The sequence below is a fragment of the Camelina sativa genome, chromosome 15 (genome assembly GCF_030686135.1).
Source record: "Camelina sativa cultivar CO46 ecotype springtype chromosome 15, ASM3068613v1".
NCBI lineage: Eukaryota > Viridiplantae > Streptophyta > Magnoliopsida > Brassicales > Brassicaceae > Camelina > Camelina sativa.
Window position 1 is genome coordinate 15,872,893 of NC_141894.1, and position 9,452 is coordinate 15,882,344.

The 9,452-nt window shown below is 37.0% G+C and overlaps 2 protein-coding genes and 1 pseudogene across 3 annotated transcripts; all 3 read right to left on the reverse strand.

Annotated features, from left to right (window-relative positions):
* Positions 1-336: 336 nt before the first annotated feature.
* Positions 337-2,745, reverse strand: LOC104748528 (phosphoenolpyruvate carboxylase 2-like; annotated as a pseudogene). The gene is made up of 7 exons (XR_015582457.1): positions 2,051-2,745; positions 1,571-1,921; positions 1,389-1,454; positions 1,089-1,311; positions 904-1,007; positions 711-803; positions 337-620 (listed from the first exon to the last, which is right to left on the reverse strand). The product of XR_015582457.1 is annotated as a phosphoenolpyruvate carboxylase 2-like (transcript).
* Positions 2,746-4,447: 1,702 nt separating this feature from the next.
* Positions 4,448-8,261, reverse strand: LOC147926704 (uncharacterized). The gene is made up of 3 exons (XM_087487169.1): positions 7,722-8,261; positions 6,585-7,609; positions 4,448-4,844 (listed from the first exon to the last, which is right to left on the reverse strand). Exons 1-3 carry the CDS (start codon positions 8,259-8,261, stop codon positions 4,448-4,450), a joined length of 1,962 nt encoding a protein of 653 aa, XP_087343295.1.
* A 666-nt stretch (positions 8,262-8,927) lies between these two features.
* LOC147926705 (uncharacterized) lies at positions 8,928-9,452 on the reverse strand. Its single transcript, XM_087487170.1, has one exon. It carries the CDS (start codon positions 9,450-9,452, stop codon positions 8,928-8,930), a length of 525 nt encoding a protein of 174 aa, XP_087343296.1.

Consider the following 9,452-nt stretch of genomic DNA (forward strand, 5'->3'; position numbering starts at 1 on the left):
GCATCATTAACTCTCCCAACCCCACAAAGACCGTTAATAAGAACACTATTAACAAAACTCATTTCGAGAAGATCCGGTTTTATCCATCTCTCTCCATGCTTGAATCGCTTCTTCACTAAGACCAACTTTGAAATATCCTTTCATCAAAAAGCTATACGTGTACGCATTAGGCAAGCAGCCACTACTTATCATTCCATTAAGTATTTCTTTAGCTTCATTTGGTTTTCCTTCACGGCATAAACCATCTACAAGAGCACAAGTTGATCTTAGGGTGGTTCAATCCATGTTTTGGTTTTAGAAAAATTGGTTACTAAATCAAATCAACTATGCCATCGCTTTTTACAGTTTCAACATTTAATCAAATATGTTCCCAAAGGAATTAAAGTTTCAGCTCATCTTGAGTGAGTTTTTGGATTATCTAGTTTAAACATCTCTAGTTAATCTACAAACAGCAAGAAAACACACATGATCCAAACTTGTGAAAACAACATCTTTGGGAATGTCTGAAACTCTGCTTGACAAAAACTGGCGTGCACGTTCATGTGTGTTGTACAGCTTGTCCCTCACATCTCCAAGAATAGCTCGGTATGGCTCATTTGCAGGGATTTGTTTCCAAAATTCTACATCCATCCAAAAACCAATTATACATCCAGCAAAATATAACAAACTGTTAGAATCTTATATAAAAATTGTCATAGAATGTAACAAACCTATATAGTGTTTTGCATCCCTCTTCGCACACCTTTGACGCAATGACGTTATGGACGCACCCTAAGTTCCTCATTGCAACGCCACATAGACATCTGGAAAAAAACACAAATAAAAACCAAAAGTAAGATCTCTGTCTGGGAGACTACAACCAAAAAATTAAAAAATGCTGCAAACTGATTTAACTACTTTTACCTCAAACATAAGATCTTCAATCTGGGAGAAGTAGAGATTAGCAGCCATCATTCTAGCTAATAAGCATACATCTCTTGTGACTTCAGGAGTTACTCATGGATTTCCTAGATTCAGAAAATGTCTCCACTAATGAGAACCAATTCATGTTTTAAATGGCTAAAGAGAAGAAAGAAGTGAGAGTGTACCATCACGGTCTCTGCCCATCCATGAAGAGAATTGAATGAGAGGCGCATTATAAGGAACACATTCGTTGATTCCAATGTTCTTTAAAGCCATGTCGACACGTCTCAAGAACTTTGGAACTCCTTTCCAAATAGTCTCGTGGAAGTAGCTCATACCCGCTCTCATTTCATCTTGAGGTATAGGAGGAGTTCTTCGGATTTCATCAGTGCGAAAAGCAGCTTGAATCTGGTGCAACCAAAAACAGAGTTATAGTAGAATTCAAGTAGAAGAAGCTTCATTGAGTTCTTAAGTTGTGTATGTACCTCTCGTTGCAGAGCTTCATCGAGTTCTTTTTTTTTTAAATTAGGAGTAATGTCCTTTCCATATAACTGCGTCAAACAATCACGAATCTTGAAAACATTGAGATGAGAACACATCATCAGTAAAGTCACACACACACAGGGCATCAACAAAATGTCGGAACTCAAACTAAGGTTTAACAAACCTTCCAAACTTTTGGAGCAAGGACCGACCTTCCAAACTTTTGGAGCAAGGACCGACGAACAGATTGAGTCGGATGAGCAGTCAAAACCAAGTCAACAGTCTGATTCTTGAGAGCATCAAAAACCTCTTCAGGAGTCTTGTTAAGCTGCAAAATCCTCTTGAGAGTCTCTTCAATGTCGGATTCAGTTGTTGCAGAGGCCTCATCAGCGAAATCATACATAAGTGAAGGATGATATGAAACAAAACCTGGAGGTGTTCTTCTTTTTCTTCTTCATCATCATGTTGGACGTTAACTCATGGAATTAGTTGTACATGGTCTCTACCTTCCTTGAATGATGATGATCTCCTTGATCTGACTCACAAATTAATTAAACCTTAAAATTGTAATTGTGACCCAAAAAAACCAAAGACAACAAAAAGCTTTAAAAAAAAAAGAGTAAAATTCATCGATCAAATCAGTAGAAACAGTTTATATTGTTACCTTAAGCATGTTTGGTGACGATTGTGTTCTGAATCAAATCAGTCAAATAAATCACCGGCACCTGTTTCACAGAATCAAAAAGGAAACAAACCTATATGTCAAAGTTACAAAACTATTATTCACACACACACATACACTAACTCAGTCAAAACCATATAGACTAAGAGGAACACACACAAAAAAATGCTTGTTTGCTCTCTCGTGGCCGTTATAATGCTTCAACGATTATGAGAATTAGAAAACATGAATCGCACGCCACAAACTCAATAAAAAAAGAAGAAGTAAAATTGAATGTTGGAGAATGCTTTAGTGACAACAATTGAATCCCCTGGATCCAAACTCGTCTTGTAAGCGACTTGTAAGAACCCATTTTGGGAGCCGATTTAAACATCTGCTCCGAGATTGGAGATTCCGATGGATTCTTGGCTTCCATTGATGGGTTAGGAGAAACAGAAACAAAAGAAGAGAAGCGAAGATGAGTAATAGAGAACTTAGTCTTAGCTGGGTAACTCGAAAGGATTCGACTTGGGTTGAGGAATTTTATGCATTGAAACTTTAGTAGGTGAAATGGGAAGAACAAAGATCGAAGGAGGAGAGGGACGGTTCAAGTCGCAGATTGGAAGACGATGGAGTGGAGTTTTGTGGGAAGGGATTTGTTTTTAGGGAATGTTAATAATAATTTGGGCCTTTAAAACGATTTGGCCCGAAAAAATAGAAAATGTTTAGTGGGTAAGTTTTAAAAGTTTTGGCCTAATTAAAAAGAAGAGTCGCGGCAGCACTAGGAGTGAGTAAAAGTTAACTTTATATATATAGATAACTATAAAGTGTGTTAAAAGAAGAACAATTTTCACATATTGCATAAAAATAAGTTATGGTTTTAAATTTAGCAAATTATTTCTAAAATTCTAAAAATACTAAAATAGCATCATGTTTTTTAATTTTTTTTTTGACAACCATGCGTTTTAATTTTCTATTCTAAATACTAAACCATATCTCTTCAAATTATACCCTCAATATAAAATATAAAATTCAAACCAAAAAAAATATAGATAACCATTGGAAATGGTGTAAGCTTTTTTCAGCATAAGTTTGAAAGTTAAAAAAAAACCACATTACAAAACAATGCAAAAACTTTAAATCATGACTATGATAAAACATAATCATGGTGAAAGAGGCTAATAAATATTGACAAGACTTTGGTACCAAAAAAAAAAACATTGACATGGCTTTATAAACGATTTCTTCAAATAGCCATAGAGAAATTAATTTGTTAATCATCATAGTGTAAGACATCATGTTTTTAAAAAAATCTTCATAAGAAAAATAAAAACAATTACCATGGAAATGATGGGAAAAGAAAGACATATAGTGAGTGGTCGTTTTCTTTATTATTAGTCATGTGAGCATTGGATCTTATATAATAAACTAAACATTGATTGAAGTTTGTAAGGAATTCCATTGACACATTATTCTGAGTAATCACATTCATGGCAATAAATACAGTTGTAAAGCATATTAATTGTAATTAATTTGGTCATATGCATTATTGCAATATGAACAGTTTGCATGTCATAAAGGTAATTGATGGAGAGAAGTAAATGTAATCTAAAGAAACTAAACAAATAAAATGTCCCAAATTTAAAAAATGTGTATAGACAATTTAGTTTTAGATTAGCAATAATGTGTCTTTTTATTTCATTAAAATTGAAAAAAATGACACATGTTAAAAAAATAGAGTGTTTTAAACCCGAAATATATATTCTTTTTGCTATGAAATAATATTAAATAATATAAACCAAAAATAATTAAAGATTGGTAAGAGGAAGATAAAAGAAATGAATACTTTTCTAATTAAATAAATTTAAAAGATCAAACTTCAAATTAATGTAAAGTACACGTGTCGCAAAAATATAACGCCAAATATCGCATTGATAGGCAAAATTAAAAGAAAACCTTGCCATATTATATAAGATAATCAGTTAACCACTTATGTTTGGTAAAGTTTACTGATTTCAATATCAAATTATACACCAAATACACAAGCAGTCAACGAAACAACACATCATCAAGTAGAAAAATAGTTAGTAGAGAATAAATCTACTTGAATGTTAAACAGAAGTTAGTCTAAGTGCCTGAACGTTTTAACTTGTAACAAATTATCTACACTTGATTGCAGGTTAGTCTATGGACTATGGATCACGATGACATCCATAACAAATTAGTCTAAGTGCCTGAACGTTCAGTTGCTATTTTCTATTATCTTTATATTTTTTTTTTTTGAATAAAATGTTAAATTTGATTTAAAGAAAAAATAACGTTTGTACAACTAGTGCAACATGTGGGTTAAAACAGAGAAACCGAAACAAATTGTGGACTACAGGCTTAGAATGTATGGAGTTAATATTGATATGCTAGCCAATACTGCAGAGCAGCATCGTAGCGTCGATCACCACTCTTGGCTATTGAGAGAATCTGGTCTCTCACTTGTCTGTCAATAGATTTGATCAACTGCTCCGCAGTAGTTATAGGTTCTCCATGGCGTCTTCTGTTTCGCTCACGCCATAGAGCATGTACCGTGGCTTGGAAGACATAGCGGACAGCAAAACTCTCCACTCGATCTTTCCAAGCGCTCGATATCGCTGTGATCAACGTTTGCCAGTCCAAAGAGAAACTCGCCGCAAAGATCTTCTTGGCAACATTAGCCCATATAGCAGATGTAAAACTGCAGGTGAAGAAAAGATGGTACCGAGTTTCAAGAGTATGATTGCAGAAAACACAAGTCGTGGTCAGACCCCTGTTCCAAACAGAATACTATAATATAAAGAAATTTAGATAAAACAGAATATATTATCAATTATGATAAAATAGGAAAAATAAAATGCTGGAAAGCTAATATATGTTGTAAACAGAGAAAACAAAGATTATGGTCCGAGACTGATGAAACAATACAAACACTAACACAATCTTCCCGATTTGATCAACCCATTTAAAAAAAAATGTTGTAGCCGTACAATGTATCTATAACAAGAATCTAACACCAATATAATTAGATCGAACTTAGCTTAATATATATAATTTGATTCCATTATTACATCATACATACAACAAAATTAACGCTGAACAAATGAAAAGATGGAGTTCAAGTTCTTGAGCGACTTATTCGTTACTCTTGGTTAAAATGACCAAATTAATATGAGAAGCTAATAATGTCAAATTCCAAATACAAAGGTAAGGAGACGAGGAATTTTGGAAGATTTGCTTGCCTGAAACTGAGAAGGCACAGATTGAAAATAATCATCAAAGGTAGATCCCCAATTCTGATGAAAAAACTTAACATTGCCATGGCCACCAAAATCAGGTTTGACCGGACCATCCATAACACATAAACTACTATCTATAAATAAAAGAGACCGAGAAAAATGTGAGCCTTTTGCTATAGTGATTGAATGAAGAGAGGAAAAGATACAATCATACAAGGGGTGATGACAGAAAATAGAGAAATGCAAGTATAAGTAGTAGAAGCCGAGAAAAGGTTCCAGCCTGGGAGCCTATAAGCATTTGAGGACTGAAAAGAATTAAAAGCAACACAAACTGTTGAAATAATCTCCACATATCACATTTTGGACGAGAACTGTTCACATAACAAACCAATTTTTCTTCCAAGAATGTTTAAAAGGAATAGAGGTTTACACCCTACAGATTGCAACAACTTCAAAGCATATTCTATCACATACAAGTGAAAAAAAAAATGATCTCACATACGAGTGGAAGAACTAATATGACTATATATCTATGTATACATGAAAGGCTATATATGGTTAGCTATATCTTGACTTGGAGCTAGGATGGAAAGGCTATATACGGCTAGCTTTTTTTTTTTACAATCAAACGTTCCCATATGTTAAGTTATCGGAGATGACTTTCTTCGAGAGAGGACCAATTAGGTACCGAAGAGCTTACATGGGAAAAACAGAAACTTCGTGCTCTTGCACATTTCGCAAGTTTATTGGCACTGATATTATCCTCTCGGGAGATATATCTAATACTAAACTTAACAAATCTATCTCTAAAATGAATAAAATCCTTCAATTCTGATGAAAAAGTCAGCCAATCCTCGATATTAGACGTCATCCTTAGGAGGTCTGAACAATCCATAGCAAAAAGAGCTTTATTCAAGTCCAACGCTAATAAGCACTCCATAGCCCAAATAAGGGTATCTAACTCTGCATGTAATGGGGATAAGCTTCTGCGCGATCCTTTTAGTCCCATGTGTAGGATTCTATCACCGATAGACGCAATCCAGCCATGTCCACTCCTATCCACCTCTGTATGCCAAGATCCATCTATAAAGCATACAAGAGATTCTTGAGGAAGTGGGATCGAAGGTATGCATGCTTCTGTTACCGTTGGTGCTAAGTCTCTGTTATTTGCTCTTCTCCAAACTTCTTCTTCTTGGATAGCTTTCTCCAGTGTATCTTGCGGAGATTCGGAGATATTTTCAAACACTTTCTTATTTCTTGCCTTCCAAATGTACCACATCATCCACGGGAACGTTCTCAAGTTTTGATCAGTTGCACCAGAGTCTTTACCACGCCCATACAGAAAATCGAGGTTGCTATATAGGGAAGATGAAGGGAACACCATAGGATGGGAAGGGATTCTCGATAAAGCCCATACTTGACGTGCTGGGGGGCATTCAAATAGCATATGGTTTATAGTTTCCTCCTCCGCTCCACATCTATGACAAACTTTATCTCTACCAATATGGCGATAATGCAGGCGTTGACATGTTGCCAAGCACCCAGTCACACATTGCCACACGAAATGCTTAAGCTTCCGTGATGTCTTTAACTTCCATGCTTGCGCCTTAAGTGCCGTAACACTAGGTCCCTGAGAAGGGAGGTCGCAAGCAGGGCGAGAGATAGCTCTCGCGGCTTCGTATCCAGATTTAACGGTATAATTTCTAGACTTTGTCAGAGTCCAAGAATAGCCGTCCCTCGAGGCATTCAAGCTTGGTTTAATCCCCAAAATAAGGGTAATGTCTTTCAGGGGGAAGAGTTCCCGAAGACGTTCAATTTTCCACTTTTTTGTGTTAAAATCTATCAAGGTGTTAACACAAATCAAGGGATTTCTCTCATTTGTTAAACTTTGGGGTGGTCGTGCTGGCGTATCTGGGATCCATGGTTCAGTCCAGATGCACGTATTAAAACCCGAGCTTATGGTCTTATGAATTCCGTATGAAAGAACATGCTTTGCTGCCAACATGCTCCTCCAACCATATGAAGGTCGATTTGATACTTGTATCTCTAATGGACTACAGTATCGAAAGTATCTCCCTTTTAGAACTCGGCTAAGAAGGAAATCTGGATATCTCAGCAATCTCCATAGTTGATTTGCCAAAAGGGCAAGATTAAATTCTTCCAGTGTTCTAAAGCCTAGCCTACCTTCCGAAAGTTGAATACACATTTGCTCCCATGATATCCAATGTAGTCCTTTACTGTCTACTTTATTGCTCCACCAGAAATTGGCTATCGCGCTAGTTAATTTTTGAGCATATAGCTTTTGGTAAGAGAAAACACGACATTACATATGTCGAAATTGCTTGTGCCACTGATTTGATCAGGACTTTCTTGCCTCCCTTGGATAGAGATTTCGAAGTCCATAAGTTTACCTTCTTATGGAGTCTATCCCTCACGAATGCAAAGACTTGTGCCTTTGATCCATGAATCTTCTCAGGGAGACCCAAGTATGTACCCATGCCTCCTTCTTGTGATATCCCAACAATAGATTTGATCTTTTGACATATATGGGACGGGACCTTGGTTCCAAACATGATGGAAGATTTGGAGAAGTTAATTTCTTGTCCAGACGCCTCGCCATAAAAGCGGATTATATTGATAATTTCCTTACATTGCTGAGGATCGGCTCTGTAGAAGAATAAACTGTCGTCTGCAAAAAGTAAGTGGGAGACACGTGGGCTTGCGTTCGAAATACGTAAACCCTGGATCTTCCCCTCTCTTTCTGCGTTCCTAATCTGAGCAATTAAGGCCTCAGTAAAAAGTATAAATAGGTATGGAGAGATTGGGTCCCCCTGACGAATCCCACGTGTTGGCCTAATTCGTCCCTTGGGATCTCCATTGATCAAAATACGATAAAAGACGGAAGTAATGCATTGCATTATCCAACCCACCCATTTTTGATCAGATCCCATTTTTCCATCAAAGCTCTTAAGAAATTCCATTCCACCTTATCATAAGCTTTGCTCATGTCCGTCTTAATTGCCATAAATTTTTTTCGGTTGGCCTGATTGGAAGGATGGCATGAAAGTTTTCTTGAGCGACGAGAATATTGTCGGTGATTAACCGTCCTGCCACAAAGGCAGATTGAGTCTCAGATATAAGTTCCGGCAAAAACCTCTTTCGACGTAAGCTCATGATTTTTGAAATCACCTTATAGCTTACATTACAGAGGCTAATTGGCCAACACTTTGACATTTCGCGAGGTCGTTCCCCTTTCGGGATCAGACATATATTTGTTTCATTTAACTTTCCATCGAATCTGCCAGATCTAAAGAAATTCTTCACCATTTTAGTGAGATCGCCCTTTATATTTTCCCAGAATCTTTGAAAGAATAGAGCTGTCATCCCGTCCGGGCCTGGGGCTTTTTCCGGATTTAAGGAGAACAATGCTCTTTTTACTTCCTCTTCAAAAACTCCTCTCGTCAAATACTCATTCATTGCGGGTGTATCTAATGTCGGTACATCCTTGATGGCCAAGATAGGGTCACTCGTTGTCGAGGAGAAGAAGAGATTGCTGAAACACTTCACCGCAACTTTTTCTATCCCTTCTTCAGTATCAATCCAAACTCCCAGGTGATTCAAGATGCATGTGATCTTATTCCTTTCTCTCCATTTTTTGTGGAGGCATGGAAGAATTTAGTATTTCTATCTCCTTCGGCAAGCCACAGTTCTCTACTTTTTTGATGCCAATATGCTTCCTCCTCCCTATAAGCCTCAAAGAGTTGCCATTTAAGATGCAGGAGTGTTTCTGCTGACGCTTGATCATCGTCGGAGGCCTTATCAATCTTGTCTTGGAGGTCCTTAATCAGCTTTTCTGAATTAGTGTGGTTATTTCTCTTCCACAAAGAGATAGCTCGTTTGTAATTTTGGATTTTTTTCCGGATGGTTCGCTCCACGGTGGCATCTTCACTTCCCCATCCATCTAGCACCGCCTCTTTAAAGCCAGGCTTATCGAGCCATCTTTTATCAAACATGAATTTTTTCACAAAATTTTTTGGACGTGATTGAATCGATGCGAGGAGAGGACGATGATCCGACCCCCACATCTTCAAATACTCCATATTAGTGTGGGAAAAAATGTTGTGCCATTCCTCGTTCCCCAT